Source organism: Phyllostomus hastatus, unplaced genomic scaffold (assembly GCF_019186645.2).
Source record: "Phyllostomus hastatus isolate PE091 unplaced genomic scaffold, TTU_PhHast_1.1 phas_contig_150, whole genome shotgun sequence".
Lineage (NCBI taxonomy): Eukaryota > Metazoa > Chordata > Mammalia > Chiroptera > Phyllostomidae > Phyllostomus > Phyllostomus hastatus.
Window position 1 is genome coordinate 2,485,998 of NW_025333611.1, and position 16,113 is coordinate 2,502,110.

Consider the following 16,113-nt stretch of genomic DNA (forward strand, 5'->3'; position numbering starts at 1 on the left):
TGTGGCTCTAGCCAGGGAACCCCGAAGCGCTCCACCCAGGGGCCCTAGCAAAGGCTTGTGCTCCCCACAAGCCCCCCAGCCTACCTTTTGAGGTCTGTACTCTGCCTTGCCCTTCCCAAGTGGCCCGTGTGGACGTGCTGTGCATCTCCTCCAGCCTGTGAGTGAGAAACCCCTCTGCCCCAGCTTCCCTTGCGGTCTGCTGGTGAACCAGCTCCCCCTCCCGCACCCCGGCAGCACCTGCGTTAATTTCACCAAGTCTTGACAACTGGCCTCACACACAGAGTGGAAGGGACCCCCCGCCCGCAACTGGCCTCAGGGGAAGCATTTTAGCTGCAAACGGCTGGCTGACGGGCTCCGCCAGGTGGACGGCGCTGTCTGGGAGTCGCACCACCTGCGGGCCGCCTGCCCACCACAAAGCGCCAGCTCCCACAGAAGCACCCGAGTCCTCCTGGACCTCGGAGCATTGCTCTCCCGGCAGGGCGAATGCGTGCCCGTCACTCCACAGGGTGTTCGAGTTCAGGTGCGCTTCCCCACCGCCAGCGCCGCCCCAGCTGCCGACTGTTGGGAGAATTGGCCACGATTTTCATGAGGTCCCGCTGCGTTAGTTAATAGCTGGGATACAGGAGCGGCAACCCTGCCCAAGTATGTTAGCGGGTGAAAATGCCAGGCATTGCCCCGAGAGGGAGAACAGGGAGACGGGGCGGCACGGGGACGCTGAGTCTAACCGGACGGTAGGGGGCGCCATTGCCGGGAACACGTGGTTCCTGGCAAACGCTAGTGCGCCTGTGGAGCCGGCTCTCCGGTGCTGCGCACTGTGACCCACCTCGTCCCCTGATGAGGGGGACGTTCTGGGCCGCACCCCTGGCGCATGGTAGCACAAGCTAATGTTCCGATGCAAACAGCCCGAGTGCCTGGTGCCGGGCCACCTGTCAAGAGCCCGTGGAGCAGCCTGGGCGCTGCCCAGCGCCTGGTGCACCCACGTGACAAAGTGCTGGCTGGACCTCTGCTGTCGCCGGGTCTGGGGGGCCACCGCAGGGGTCCCACCGACATTGCGCAGCAGAGGGCGACCCCCATGCTGGAGTGGGCAATGGGGACACCCTGGAGAGGCAAGGGGCCACCTGCAAGTCCAGCCCCCAGGGAGGTCCGCCACAGATCTTTCTGGTGGCAATCCATAAGGCCAAGTCGGTGCGGGGTAGTCCAGTTTGATACAGAAACTCCGAACTGAATTGTATATTTGAAAGGTGCTGAGAGAGAGGGCCTTAAAAGTTCTTTTCACAGGGAAAGCAAGTTGGGACTGTGAGGTGACAGATAACGAGACTTCCTGTGGCGATCACTTTCCAATGTATGCAAATGTGGGGTCATGACCTTGTACGCCTAATCCTGATATAACGTCCTGTGTCCGCTATCGCTGAATAAAGAAAAAAGAAACTGAACTGAAACTTTGTGCATCTCAATACACAAAACACTTGAAAAGGTTTGGTACATAAGAAAAATAAAAAAAGAAAAAATAAAAATACAGAAAAGGAAAAAAGAAGAGACCCCCAAAATAAAGAAAAAAAACAAAGAAACAAGTGGAAGACAAAAACAAACGAGGCTGTGAGCAGCGGGAGGGAGGGAGGAGAATGGGGTGGACTGGCTGTTGGGACGGTTTCATGCTCACCTTGCGCTGGCTCTGAGCCGCAGAAGTGCAGCCTTTAGCGATATTTCTAAAGACCCAAACGCATGGCCCTTTAAAAGCACACCAGGACCCAGGGCCGGGAGGCTGAGCCCCTACCCCACTTTAGCTGAAAAGGTAAACAACCTCTCACTCCAAAACAACCACAGCTGCCTTTGGGCAAGTATCCAGACTGCTCGCCCGAGGGGGCCCCCTGCCGGCTAGTCACTTACACAAGGCCTCGTGGGTGGTGGCGGTTACTCCGAGGCGTTCAGCCCCGATACTGTGTTGCCGGTGGACCCCTCAGGCCCGCAAGGACTCAGGAAGTGCACCGGAACCAGTTAGCGGGTGGGCCGCTGCACCACAGAGGGCCCGGCATCCCTAAGCCTGTCCTGAGGAGCAGATTTGGGGAGGAGGTGGGGGTGTCTAGCGCGTGGTCACAAGAGCTTCAGGAAGCAGCAGGAGGTGAGGATGGAGACGGCCTGGAGAGATGGTCGGAGGCCACCTGTCATGACACTTCCCGGGCACCCAGGGTGCACAGTGTTGCCTGCCCAGATACACGCCCCCCTTCCCCCACCCGCTCCAAGTCAGCCTTTACGGGCGCGGTTGCTCCCACCAACAGGTCGGGGGGGGGGGCAGCATCTGCCAGCCCTGAGTCTGCCTCCAAGACTGCGTTCCTGAAGGGACCCTTCAGGGTGTATTTCTCAGAACAGCTCCCTCCCCTGGAATCCGGGACCCTGGCCTTGGGGTACAGTCAGGGCTCTCAAGTTTTCTAAGCACGGTTGTTATGCCAGGCTACCCCCCTGTTGCTGCCGAGGCTCTGTGCATTGGGAAGGCGGGCTCTCACAGCTGGCTCTGATGCCCCGAGGGACAGACCAGGGGACCAAGGGAGGATGCAATCTCCTAGATCCTTCCCCTTGGCAGGACTTGAGCTGTGCCCCGGCCCTGTGGCCCCTAAACCACCCAGAGCTTGTCCGTGGTGTGTTCCTCTGTCAGCTATTTAGTAAGAACTGCCAAGGTCATTGATCTTGACATATAAGAATAGGGTTCGAGATCTGGCTTTATAGAGCTTGCAATCTAACTGTGTGGGGTGGGGTGGGTGGTGGGGGGTTAGGTGAGTGGGATGGAGAGCAGGTGTTTAAATTATATTTTTCGTGTGACGACGGTCACTGAGAGGAGGAAGGAAAGGTACTGTCTTAGCCTGTTCGGGCTGCCGTATCAAAATACCAGACTGAGCAGCTTACAAAAGAACAGAAATTCATTTCTCATGGTTCTGGAGACTGGGAAGTCCAAAGTCAAGGGTGCGGGGGGGGGGGGGGACAAGTTTTGCACACCTCTAAACCCGTGTAAGCGCCACCCAAATCGAGACACAGAACATTTCCAGTGCGCAAGGAATCTCCCTGCGCCCCCTGCAGTCCAGTCCTTCCCCAGGGAACCACCCTCAGGACACCCGCTGAGATGAGTATGATGTTCGCTTTTTAAATTTTATTTTATTTTTAGAGAGAAGGGAAGGGAGGGAGAAAGAGGGGAGAAACATCAATATGTGGTTGCTTCTCGGGCGCCCCCTACTGGGGACCTGGCCCGCAACCCAGGCGTGTGCCCGGACTGGGAATCCAACTGCGTACCTTTCGGTTCCCAGGCTGGCGCTCCATCCAGTGAGGCGCACCAGCCAGGGCTGATGTTGGCCTGTGTTTCAGCGGAAGCGTACGGCATGCACTCTCCATCCTCTTGTGCTCCGTATTGAGTCTCTGTTGCGCTTATTTTCGGCCGGTAACAGCAGGCCGGTCTTTCTCGTTGCCGTGTCTTATTCCGCCGCATGACTATGCGGTGCGTTGTTTGCCTCTATCACGGCCATGAGCATTTGGATTGTGTTCAAGTTTTTGTCTCTTATAAACTCCTTGTGCATTAGCACTCATTTCTCTTCAAAAGATACTTTGTGGCTCGAGTTTGGAGCAGAGGTTCCTAACCGGCGGTGATTCCGCCCCCCAGAGGACACTGGGCAATAATGTCTGATGACATTTTTGCCGGTCCCAGCATGGGAGTGGTGTGTGCTACTGCCACCTAGTGGGCAGAGACAGCGATGCTGCTAACCATCCTACATTGCACAGAGGCCCTCCCCGAGCCGGGCCCATCCAGTTCCAAAGGTCCACAAACGCTTTCCAGGTTCTGTCCCGGCGGCATGCGGAGCCATCGGTGGCTCTGGGACGGCGAGGTCTCCGTCAATCAGTGAGGGAGATTCAGAACAGACGCCCCCTGGCGTCCAGCATTAGGCGACCCCAGCCTGGTGGGCGGTCCCCCGCGTCCCGGGGCTGAGCACGCGCTGCAGCGCGCCCTGCACGTCCCGGTTGCGCAGCGTGTAGATGGCCGGGTACAGCAGTGGTGTGAGGTTGATGTAGATGAGGGACGCCAGCTTGTCCTCCTCCAGGTTGCGGCTGCGCAGGGGCCGGGCGTACATGACCGTGGCGCAGCCGTAGTGCAGCACGGCCACAGTGAGATGCGACGCCACTGTGTTGAAGGCTTTCCGGCGGCCGGCGGCCCCGCCCACGCCCAGAATGACCACCAGCACCCGGGTGTAGGAGAGCAGGATCAGGGCCAGGGGCAGCACCAGCAGCAGCAGGCAGGCTGCCAGCAGGACGTGCTCCTGAAGGTCGCGGCTCCCGCAGGCCAATACCAGCACGGCTGGCAGGTCGCAGAAGACGTGGTTGACCATGCCGCTGCAGAAGGACAGCTGGAAGATGGCCGTGGTGAGGCCCGCGGCCAGGACGGAGCCTCCAGCACAGCAGGAAACCAAAAGGCGCCAGCAGAGCCCCGGGGTCATGAGCTGAGGGTAGTAGAGGGGGCGGCAGATGGCCAGGTAGCGGTCCAGGGCCATGGCAGCCAGCAGCAGGCACTCGGAGCCACCCAGCGCCACAAAGAGGCCCATCTGGGCGGCACAGGTAGAGGGGGCCACCGCCTGGCCGCCAGGAGGCAGGAGGAAGCCAGCCAGCATGCGCGGAGTGAGCACCAGCGTGTAAGCCGCCTCCACGGCAGACAGGGCCCCCAGGAAGAAGTACATGGGCGTGTGCAGGGCGGCGTCCACCACCGCCAGGCCCAGGATTACCAGGTTTCCCGCCAGGGTCGCCAGGTAGAGTGGCAGGAGGAGGGCAAAGAGCAGCACCCGGAGCCACTGGGGCCACCCGGAGAAGCCAAGGATGACGAACTCCTGCGGGGCTGTCCAGTTCGAGCTATGGCTCATGTCGGCCCCTGGGGGAGGGCACGAGCGCCGTTGGGGGGAGGGGGGGGACGGTCAGGGTGACCCACCCTCCCGGGAAGTGTGCGTCCTCGGCCTCTCCTGGGCTCGGAACCCTCTGCCCAGCCTTCCAGGGGCCACCCCTTGCCCCTCACACCCTCTGCCCCCTCCCAGGGACTCAGGGTCTTCTCTGAAATGCAGTACTGTCCGCCCTCACCTCCCACAGCCGCCGCCCACCAGGGGTTCAGGCGTGCAGAGCAGCTGTTTGCTCTCCCTCTGCCCCCCCCCCCCGGCCCTGCACGCCTCCCGGGGCTCAGGGGTCTTCAGTACACCTGTCCGCCCCCCTCCAGTGCCTTCCCGTGCTCTAAACCCCACTTCACCTGTACCTACGGAGCCAGGTGGTCTGCGTCCCAGCCCACAGCGATGAGATGAGAAAGCGGCGGGAGGGACCCCGATTTCCTCCCGACAGCCTCCTTCCTGCGTGGGCCGGCTCTGAGCGGTGGGGCCGGTCACTCCTGCAGACGGCCACAGCGATGGAGGAGCCTGAGCGCCGGAGAGGCTCCAGGCACAGAGCCCCACCCGCGCCCCCACCTCTCCCTGCACAGCCACTCCTGGGGGGACTAGGGCGGCGGGGGGGCGGGCACCTCCGGGCTCTTTGCTAATAGACCCGGTGTGCTCCCCTCCTCCTGCTCTGGACCTTGCCTCCTGGTTTACTTCTATCCTCCACCTCCTCCCCTTTGCTGGACTCGGGACAGACGCCTCCCGGGCCTGTCGTTCCTCTCCGACTCAGTCACAGGGAAACGACCAGGGGAGACGGCCCGCCCTGCTCCGTGTTACGATGACAGGCAGCCTTCCTGGCCCCTCACACAAAACGACCCCCGCGGCTGAAGCTCCGAGGACAGACCCTAAATCTGAACACCCGTCCTCCCCCTGGCTGCAGACCCCGAGGTTTCCCCCCACGTGTCCCACCATCACTTCCGATTCTGCCTGTCCCCCACTGGACACGTTATTCCAATCCCAGCTCCCCCGGCCCCTGTGGACGGAGCTGGTCAGGGCCACGTGGGGACCAGGACGCCCCTGCAGGTGAACTTGAAGTTCTGCACCCGCCCTCAGGCGCCACGGGCGCCACCGCCGCGGAAACACCCCGCACTTGCAGCGGGTCCTCTTTCCCCTCACGACTGTTCTGTTCTCTCTTTTCTGCATCGAGTTACCCCAGATTCCACCGGGTGCCCCGCCTCCAGCCGCTCCTTTCGGTCACTTTTCATGGCACCGACTGGAAGGGTGCCTCTGAGCGACGGACACCAGGGCACCAGGTCTGAGCTGCACGGCCCCTCCTCAACCTCTAGGGCAAAGCCCAGAGTCCTAAGCGCAGCAGCCACGGCCCCTCAGCCCTTCACGCCTGACTTCCCGCTTCGTCTCCTGCAGCGTTTGCACCGCAGCCTGAGTGGGAGTGGGAGTGGGGGTGGGGGCCCCACCACACCCTGTCCCCATTTCCTGAGACCCCCCCGCCCCAGCGTCCCCACGTCACCTGGGGAAGCTGGGAAAGTTCCGTTCCTCCTCCAAGGCTGAACTCACGGGCTGCATTCCGGGAGCACACTCCCGTGCCCCGGGCAGGTTTGGTGACCTCCCGTCCTTCCATGGTTGTCGTGGCAACGCCACTAAACTCAGTCCCCTGGAAACAAAGGTGTGGGTCCCCTTTGTTGTTTGCTGAGCTACTGTAAGCGAAGGAATTCGTCACTCAGTCCTCATTTCCCCCCAGATGTACACCTCCTCTAAGTGTCCCCGTGGTGTCCCGGTTTTCCGGCCCTGGGACCCCAGAGTGAGAGGGCTCACCCTTTACGAAGGCCCGCTGCCCCTAACCTCCGTTGGCTCCTCCCCTAATGCGCCCCTCAGCACCGACCATTCATCTCAGGTGGGGTGCACGTAGTCAGCCAGCCTCAGGGTCAGCGCCCTGTGCCCCCAAACCTACGGGAGTTGTCTACATCTCTGCACCTGGCCATCCAAGTGCAGCCGGCTCGGTGGGAGCACAGCTTCGAAGCCTTTCCTACGTGACATAATGACGCCCACCGATGCCCATCACACTGTCTGACCAGGCTGGTGTTTAACCGACGGTTCCTCTCCTTGCGGGAGGCTGGCAGGGCACGAGGTCACTTTGAGAGAGCCTGGACCCACAGCCGCTGCGTCGTGGCCACGCAGCCACCCCCGGCCACCGACCGCGTGACGGAGCCCTGGTCAGGGCGCACGGACCGGAGCCCCTCTCCTCGCCCGTCAGAGAGCAGAGTCGGGCCACAGGGTCTTTGCCAGGGCTGGTTTCTTCCGGCTCTGGTGTTTTACGGTTCAACCAAAAGTTGTGTTTGTGGTTGCGTGTTTATCCCCAAAGCGGACCATTTCTTTTCAAGAGATCCTTCGGTGTTTCCCAAAGCCCACAGAGAACCTGGGAGACGTGGGCTTCATTTAGAACCCTGACTCAGGCAGGGGGAGACGTCAGACGAGGTGTGACATGGCTGACGCCGATCTCGGCGTCTTAGAAGGACCTGTGACCAGGGTGCAGAGCAGAACAGCTCCTTACGGTTAAACCAGCGTGTCAGCGCAAAGTGCCCACTTGCACTGGGGGGACGGGGGGTGCGGTGCATTGTGGGGCGCGTCCTGCCTCGTCGTGGGGCTCTAGGTGGCGTCAGATAACAGGGGAGTCTGGGGGCTGCGTCAGGAGGGTTGGTTCCTAGTCCTGCCTGTGATGTTGCCCAAGTCGCCTCTGTCTTTGGGTCTCCGATGCCTCAGAGAGACAGAGAGACGGAGACACAGAGAATCTCCCGTGCGCCCCAGGCTCCTGGACCTAAAGCTCCCTCCTCACAGAATTCCCTCTCTGGGACGAACACGGGTCTCTGCTGCTGAATCAGGGACCCCCGGGCTCAGGACCTGGCACCGGACCCCGCAGGAGCCACCTTCCGTGGCGTCCCTGGAGGAGAAAGAGCAGAATATGAAAGTTCTTTAAAGGCGGCATCCGGACTCAGGACCGCCAGACCCGAGTTCCGGCCCCAACTCCCTCCTTAGCTCCTCAGTTCACCGGGCCCACTGCCCACCGTCCTAGCCCTAAGCCCCGAGACCCGGACAGAGCCAATGCGGGCGAGGACGAGGGGCCCTGAGTTGCGGTTGGAAGGGGTGCGGGCTCCAGCCACCCCCCTGCCGACACGCTGTGCCTGTGCCTGTCCGGCCCCACCCTCACCGTCTCCGCCGCACCTGCCATTCGCCCCAGGGCCACACGGCCACCTGAGGTGCCACGTCACCCTGCTCTCCCTGACCTTGCACACACACCCGTGTCCCCACAGCAGACGGCCCCTTCCGCACCTGGAGGTCTACGCGCACTTCAAGGCCCACACTGACTGTCAGCTCCTCTGCGGGCAAAAGTAATCAGGTGGGAGAGGAGAGTGTAGAAGCGTTTTATAGAGAACGGAGAGCAGACCGACTCCGCCACGCCGTCCCCCCTCTTCTCCCATGGTCTCCCACTTCAGGGCCCGGGGCCCTCAGCGGGGAGGTTACCTAATAAGTTTCCCAGGGCCCACTTAAGGGTCTGCCTTGGTCCAAAGCCCCGGGGCCTCGTTAATGATCTCCTCCCCCACCTGCGGTCCCTGAGGAGCACGTGGTCTCAGAAGGCTGGGCGCTGATGGGATGAGATGGGGGAGGCCTTGGGACACCTGAACGGGGGTCTCCTGGGAGATGCTGAAACTTCGGGGCCAAGGGGCCAGGAGGCCAACTCCCTGTAGAGGTGAAGAGATTGTTTGCAGCAAGAGCTTGGGGTAAACTTGAGCCCAGGGCAGTGAGCACCCACAGCAAGTTGGGAGGCAGCTCCCTGGGGAGAGGAAAGTTACTGCTTTCTCCACATGTCCCCAAGGTTTGACCCAAGGGGTGACCAGAACACTGGACACCGCAGGATAGACTGACTGGTGTAGTTGATGGGGGTAGACATTCTCATCATCACCACCACCACCATCATCACCACCACCATCACTACCACCACCACCACCATCACCATCACCACCACCACCATCATCACCACCACCATCACTACCACCACCACCACCATCACCATCACCACCACCACCACCATCACCACCACCATCACTACCACCACCACCACTATCACCATCACCACCACCACCTCCACCACCATTATCACCACCACCATCACCACCACCACCACCATCACCACCTTCACCACCACCACCACCATCATCGCTGGAAAACACTGAAAAGTGCTGAACAAAACCCGACACACAAGACTTCTTGGGATCTTGTTGCCCGTTTGCGGAGAAAATGACAGCATTGCAGAGTATATGGCTTTGTATCCTGCTATTGCCTCCTGACATTGAATTATATTCATTCTCCATGCACTACTGTACGCATTCATTCTTTACCTGTCTATTTCAAGTATTCATTTATTTTTAAAAATGTGAAGCACCTGGTTCACAATTAAAAGGGTGGAGGAGTGTAGTCTGCCCAAGAACCCTGCTCCTCACTCACCCAGAGGCAGCAGCTCCTCTCGGGTCCGCACCCCCTTAGAGATAGTCTAGGTACAGACGGGACAGCATCTGTGCGTCTGGGCTATGAGCTTTTGCTTAATGTGTCTTGAGATTACACTATATCTGCACATATAGATTTGCTTCATTCTTTTCGATGGCTGAATAATGTTCTATTGCATAGATATACCATATTTATTTACTGAATTTACTGTTGGTGGATATTTAGGTTATTTTCATTTTTTAAAAGATTTAATTTATTTATTTTTAGAGAGGGAAGGGAGGGAGAAAGAGAGAGAGAAAGAGAAACATCAATGTGTGGTTGCTGGGGGTTTTGGCATGCAAGCCAGGCATGTGCCCTGACTGGAAATCGAACCTGCGACACTTTGGTTCACAGCCCGAGCTCAATCCACTGAGCTACGCCAGCAAGGGCACCATGAGCTATTTTAGTGGGCAAAATACTAGCAGCAGCCTCAAATCATCAGTGTAAATCATTCTATACTGGCCTATTCTAGTTTATTTAACAAACATTTATGTCGTCTTTACTATCTAGCAGACACTGTTCTTTGGTGACAGAATATATTGATCCCTTCAATCCCCACAACCCTTTTGTGTAGGTGCTATTATCACCGCAGAGGCTCGCAGTGGGGCAGACTTGCCCCGGGTCATGCAGCTGTTAAGCGGGCAGTGTGCCTCTGCTTCAGACTCTGCGGTGCGGGCCCCGCCTGTCCCGCCCTGCCGCAGCACAGGGACGAGCATCTCCCTTCTTCATCACGGTGCATGCTGTGCCATCACGTGTCGGTGCCATCACTGATTTAAAAGTGTCTGTTGAGCCCTGGCTGATGTGGCTCAATGGTTGAGTACCGGTCTGCGAATCGAAGGGTCGCTGGTTCCATTCCCGGTCAGGACACATGCCTGGGTTATGGCCCAGGTCCCCAGTAGGGGGTGTGGAAGAGGCAACCATGCATTGATGTTTCCCTCTCTTTCTCTCTCCCTTCCCTTCTCTAAAAAACAAAAACAAAACAACACAACAAAACAAAACCCTAATCTGTTTTCCTCCAAGCTGAAAATTTTTTTTAAAAAGTCTCTGCTCAAGGACATGGAGATGGTTTCTACTCTCAATTCTGCAATAAACATCTCTGTCCCCGTGTGATTTGGTGTGTGTGCAATTAGTAGGTCGAAGGGTCTGCACATTTTTAAATGTTGGTGTGTTACTCGTCACTGACATGTTGCTCTCCACAGCTACCACAGCGCCTTGTGCTTCCATCTGGAGTGCATGGGGGGACCTGTCTCACTGCACATACCTTCGCCAGCGAGAAGAGCCTGTTTGGACATCAGTGATTCAGCAGAAATGCGGCATCTCAGTGTGACTTCAATTTGTACTTCTCTGTGAGTAACACTGACCTTTTCAGAGTTTTAAGAGATATTTGTGCTTTTGGCACTGATTATTCATGTTCTCATTTTTTTTCTATGTGTCTTGAGCTCTATTTCTTATTGGTTATCACTTGTTTTTAATTTCTTGCTTTGATATTTGCCCTCTGGTGTTTGTAGTGGTTTTTGCCCCAGAGAAAAATTTTTTCTTATACCCGTGTGGTCAGACTTATGTTTGCTTTCGTAGCTTCCAGGTCGTGCATCATCCTTGAAAGACTATACTTTAAATCAAAATATACTTGCCTATGTTTTCTTCTTAGATGTTTGTGGTTTGATTTTTATTACCCATTAAATGTTTAATCCATATGCAATTTATCCTGTATGATGTGGGTAGGAATCCAGTTTTATTTTTACATGCTAGACATCATTTAAAGAAATAAACATTAAAAATGACATATAGCCTCAACTGGTGTGGCTCAGTGGATTGAGTACCAGCCTGTGAACCAAAGGGTCGCTGGTTCGATGCCTGGGTTTCCGGCCAGGCCCACAGTGAGGGGGGGCGGTGTGAGAAGCAACCACACATTGATGTTTCCTTTCCCTCTCTTTCTCCCTCCCTTCCCTCTCAAAATAAATTTTAAAATCTTTAAAAAATGACATATAGCAGACTTACAGAAAAGTGCACAAAAATAATGGTACAGCTGGATGAAATGTCACAAAGCAAAAAAAAACACAGAACGTCACCAGAACCCCAGAAATCCCCCTCAGCCCCTCGCCCCGCTGCAGCCTCCCTTCTTCCCCGAAGGAAGGTTTGTTTGTTAGCACCTTGTATCAGCTTCCCTTTTGTGTCTGGGGTCAAAGGATGCGACAGTCACTTTCCGGAAACGTGAACCATGGGAGACAAGGGGGCACGTGGCATAGGATTTTTCCAGACCCCAGTTTACCCCCCAGTGGAGAAAAACCTTTTGGGAAATCGGATCCCCAGCACCTCCCTCTCAGATGAGTGGGCACCACGCATCCCAGATGTGGTCGAAGGAGAGCCATGCGTAGCAAACTGTAACACTTCGGTGGAAAGTAACACAACAGAGGTAGCTGACGCCACCACTGCGCCGAAGGGCTGCACGCCAGTGACCTAAAAGTCGCTGTGCACCAGCGGGCTCAGGGGGCGGGGCTCAGGGCGGTGGGGCTCAGGGGGCGGGGCTCAGACGGAGTTTGAAGAGTTCTGTTCCCTGCTGGTGACTTCAGCTCCCAAAAGACGGCACCCACGCAGGAATATCCGTGGAGAGAGGGAAACCTCACCATCCCGTGGATCCGAAGAGCGAAGAGTGCCCCCCCACCCCCCGCCCCGCATTGCTAATGACTCACTCCAGGGCAGAGCACGACCCTACGAGGGGGGCGTTTTCTCAGGTCGTTACAACAAGCTCCAGGAGAGCAGACCAGCTTCTCCTGGACAGGAAGCTTTGGCTCGGTGACCTTCCTCACGACCTCTTGTGATGACTGCTCTTAAGCATGCATTTCAAGGGGGGCTGGCGCCTCGGGAGGGCGTCCCTCCAGACAGCTCATGGCGGACCCACTACGCGCAGGTCTAATTCTCCACCACGAAACCTCTTTGGAGAGCTCGGTGTGAGCCGCGCTCTGGGGGAAGCATTGCGCGCACCTGCCTGCCTGGGGAGCTTCGAAGCGGCACTAGGCGAAAGCAGACAAATCGTTCTCCAGTTGGGAGCAGGTCTCGGAAGGAAGCGGCAAGCTGGCTGCAAGAAAGGACTTTATTTCTAAGTGCAGCTGGGGGTGGAGGCTGGAGAGGACACAAGTCTGTCCCCTGCCAGTGCCCCTGATGCGCACCTCCAGCCACCGTGGCTGAGGCTGAGCCTGGGAAGGGACCGGAGTGGGTCTGGGAGGTGGGCTGTGTGGGGCAGGGGACGCCCCGGGGCCCCCAGCTCGCGGGCCCCCTTGAGGAGCCTGTCGCGGAGGGCGGACGCTCCTCACGGAGACGCAGTCCCCGACTCCCGGGTGCCCCGCTGCGCCGCCACCTCACGGCCTCAGAGGAGAGCTGCACTTTGGGGCCGCGTTTCTGGCCACCCACAGCTTTTCGTGCTCTCCAGCCGGGGCGCCTGGGGAAGAACAAGATGGGCTCCAGGAGGCGCTCCCGCTGCCGGCCAGGAGGGGCGCTGCCCCCCAGCCGGGGCCCCTGCAGAGGCGCTGGAGCCCGCGGGGCAGAGGGGCGGCCCCCGTGATCCGCAGCAGGTCCCGGGGGCGCGCAGGGGGTGGGCTGAGGGTCGGATGGCCTTCCCTGTGTCCCTTTCTCTCCCTCTTGGCCCTCCACCCACTGACCCCCAGGCCCCAACCAGCCCGCACCCCCATATCATGCCCGCTTCTTATCGGAGTTCTGCCCTCGACCCTGCCCCCGGCCCGGCCCGCTCTCCCCTGCGCCTGCCCCTCTCGGCCCCGTGGGCCTCTCCCTGTGATCTCCGTCTCCATCTGCCCCTCCCCGGGTCTCCCTCGCTGCCTGGCCCTGTCCCTCCTTCCTGTCTTCGTCCTCCCTTCCCCACTCGACCCGCAGTTCGAGGCGGTCGCCACCTTGCAGGAGGCTCAGCTGGCTGTCCACGGTTTTGGCATTCGGGATGGGAGCGGCAGTGGCGGTGGGGACGGGGGTGACAGAGAGCAGCAGCAGCAGCAGCACCAGTGGACACCACATGGCCAGGCGGGGCTGGGGAAGGGGGCGGAGGGGACAGGTGGGCGGTCGGAGGCCCCGCGCTTTGCCCCGACACCGCCTGCCAACCTGCCCACCCCGTCCTCGACCCCTCCGCCGCCTCCCGCGTTCTGGGCCCGTCGCCCCAGGGGCCCGGCCCTCACGCTCAGGCCTCAGTCACACTTCGCCTGCCACAGCGCCGTCGCCGGCCTCGGGCTCCTCCGGGACTGTTGGATACAGTTGCTTGCGGGGGGAGCTGCCCCTGGAGCTCGGGACGCAGGCTCGCGCTCAGGCCACGCCCACTCCGAGCCACGCCCACCGTAACCACGCCCACCGTAACCACGCCCACCACCGCTCCCCCCGCCCCCTCATTCCAGGGCACAGCCACGCCCCCACCCTCCAACCGCAGCCCCGGAGTCAGGACCCACCGCCCCCTGGACCTGTCCCCGCCACTGCAGGCTGCGCCCCCAAGCCGGAGCCGCCTGTTTGTGGAGCGAGTCCCCGGAGACCCGCCCCCAGCCGGGGTGGAGCCGCGGGCATCCGAAGCCCTGCGCGTGGGGGTCCCCGGGGGCGGGGTTGCGCAGCCCCGCCGGCGCCCCCCTGTTCGGCTCCCTCTGCCAAGGCCCGGGCCGGACGGACGCCGGGCGGGCCCCCGGGCACGACTCGGGATGGAACAGGAACAGTGCGCGAGCTTCCGTCCGCGGGCGTCAGGGCGCCTGGCCCTGTCTTCGGACCCCACAGGCTTGAGAGGGCGGTGTGGAAAGTTCACGGGCCCCACGCCGAGCAGTGGCAACTGTGGGGATGGAGTGGGGCACCTCACGCTCGGGTCCCCACGTCCGCCGGCCCAGGCGACCCGCGCACACTTCCCCGCGCGGTGGAGCACGAGAAGGTGGACACGGCCCAGCGCGCTCAGTCCGCGCCGTCCCCGCGGCCGAGCCCACGCCCCGTGAAGGGCTTCATTGGTTCCGGCGCGAAGTCTCAGTTAACGGGCCCCGTCGCTCCGGTTGCGCTGTCACCTGTGCCTCGAAGATCACCTGGAAACTCTTAAATATGCTTTTCCATGAGATCAAACTCACCGTCGTACTTATGTGCCTCAAAGAAAGGTCACCTCTGCGACAGGGGAACGTGGCCCCCGGAACTCAGACACGTGAACTCGAGAAAATGCGAAACGTTCGCACACGTCAGTTTTATTGAAGAGGCAGTTCAGACCCACTCACACACGCAAAGGGTGGGGCGACCAAATCCGTAACGGCGCGGGGATTTCAGGTGTTTCACTTAAAATACACGTTACAGGAATCAAGCTTTCCCGTCGCAGGGCAGGAAATCTCAGTAGTTTCAAGAAGTCTAGTAGTAGAACTACTAGGGTATTTCCTGCACGGAATTACGCAAACTCTACCGCCGAACTCTGTTCCGCAGCAGGCCCGTACCCACGCAGGAAACGGCGGCAAGAGCGCTGAGCAACAAAACGGCAGACGTTCGTGATTTCAACGACTTTTTATGGAAGAGTAACACACGCGGGACGCACACCCCTCGCGCGCACAGCACACCCACATACTGGGCACCCGGATTTCAAACAGCCTGTCACCGGCACCGGTGGGCCCCCCTCCCCAGCCTCTGCCGAGGCTGACCGCCATCCTGACTTCTGACCGCGTAGACACGTTCTGCGTGTTCTTATCACGCACGATGTTCACTTCGGCCTGGACTCTCCGCTCGGCACGGTCTGCGGTCTGCGAGGTCGAGCGGTGTGACCGCCGGCCCGGCCCCCTCGCTCCGGTGTTCTCGGCAGAAACGCGCCGCTGCGTGCGCGCCTGCGGACGGCTCTGGTCTCCGCGTCTTACACGCACATCCCAGGACACGCTCCTGTGCTGGGCACGGACGGACGAGCGTCTCCGCTGGGTCTGGCTGAAAGCGCGTGCCCCTGGCTTCCCCAGGGGGTCCTGTGGGCGGCACCGGCTGCAGCACGTTTCCTGCCGAAACTTGATGCTTTTCAGTGCTTTTCATTCTAACCATCTCGGCGGGTGGGTGGTAGTACCACATGGCACTTTAAAAAATTGCATTTTTCTTGATTACTGATAAAATGAACCTATCTTTTCGTGCTTGTGGGCCATCCGAATATCCTCTCTGGTGAAGTGGGTGTCCACGTCTTTGAACCGTTTTCTAATTTTGTTGATTCGTGGATGTGCTCTTTTTTTTTTGCTTTCGATCAGGAGATCGGCAGCCGTGGTCAGTCGAGACTGCCCCCTGTTGGTGAGGTTCTGCTGGGACGCGGCCGCGCGCACCTGCTCGCTCGTCCTGCACGGGGCACAGGGGGCCCGCCCGGCAGCGGCAGAGCTGGGCGGCTGTGACAGAGGCCGCCCGGGCACGCAGCCCAGACGCTCACCACCCGCCCCTGCACTCAGGTCTCCAGGCATGGGGTGACCCGCACGTCCTTCTCCGCCCTGCGGCCTGCCTACTCTCTTCCTTCATGGTGTCTTTCTTGGTCAACGGAAATGAATGTGTTTCAGTTTATCGTTCGGTGCTTTTTGAGACTCAAGAGAACTTTGTGTACTGTAAGGCGACAGTCTACGTTTTCTTCTAATAGCTTTATTATTTTTCATGTCATATTTAGATCTGCATTTCATCTCTTCTGTTAAATCATGGAATATAACGGACAGAGCGT

At 59.3% G+C, this 16,113-nt stretch overlaps 1 protein-coding gene across 1 annotated transcript; it reads right to left on the reverse strand.

The window, feature by feature from the left end:
- Positions 1 to 3,920: 3,920 nt before the first annotated feature.
- Positions 3,921 to 4,889, reverse strand: LOC123807867 (olfactory receptor 10AC1-like). Its single transcript, XM_045821945.1, has one exon. It carries the CDS (start codon positions 4,887 to 4,889, stop codon positions 3,921 to 3,923), a length of 969 nt encoding a protein of 322 aa, XP_045677901.1.
- Positions 4,890 to 16,113: the final 11,224 nt, after the last annotated feature.

What these genes read in the sequence shown, in the direction of transcription:
- LOC123807867 (XM_045821945.1), bottom strand. Translation starts at nt 4,889, where the DNA reads ATGAGCCATAGCTCGAACTGGACAGCCCCGCAGGAGTTCGTCATCCTT.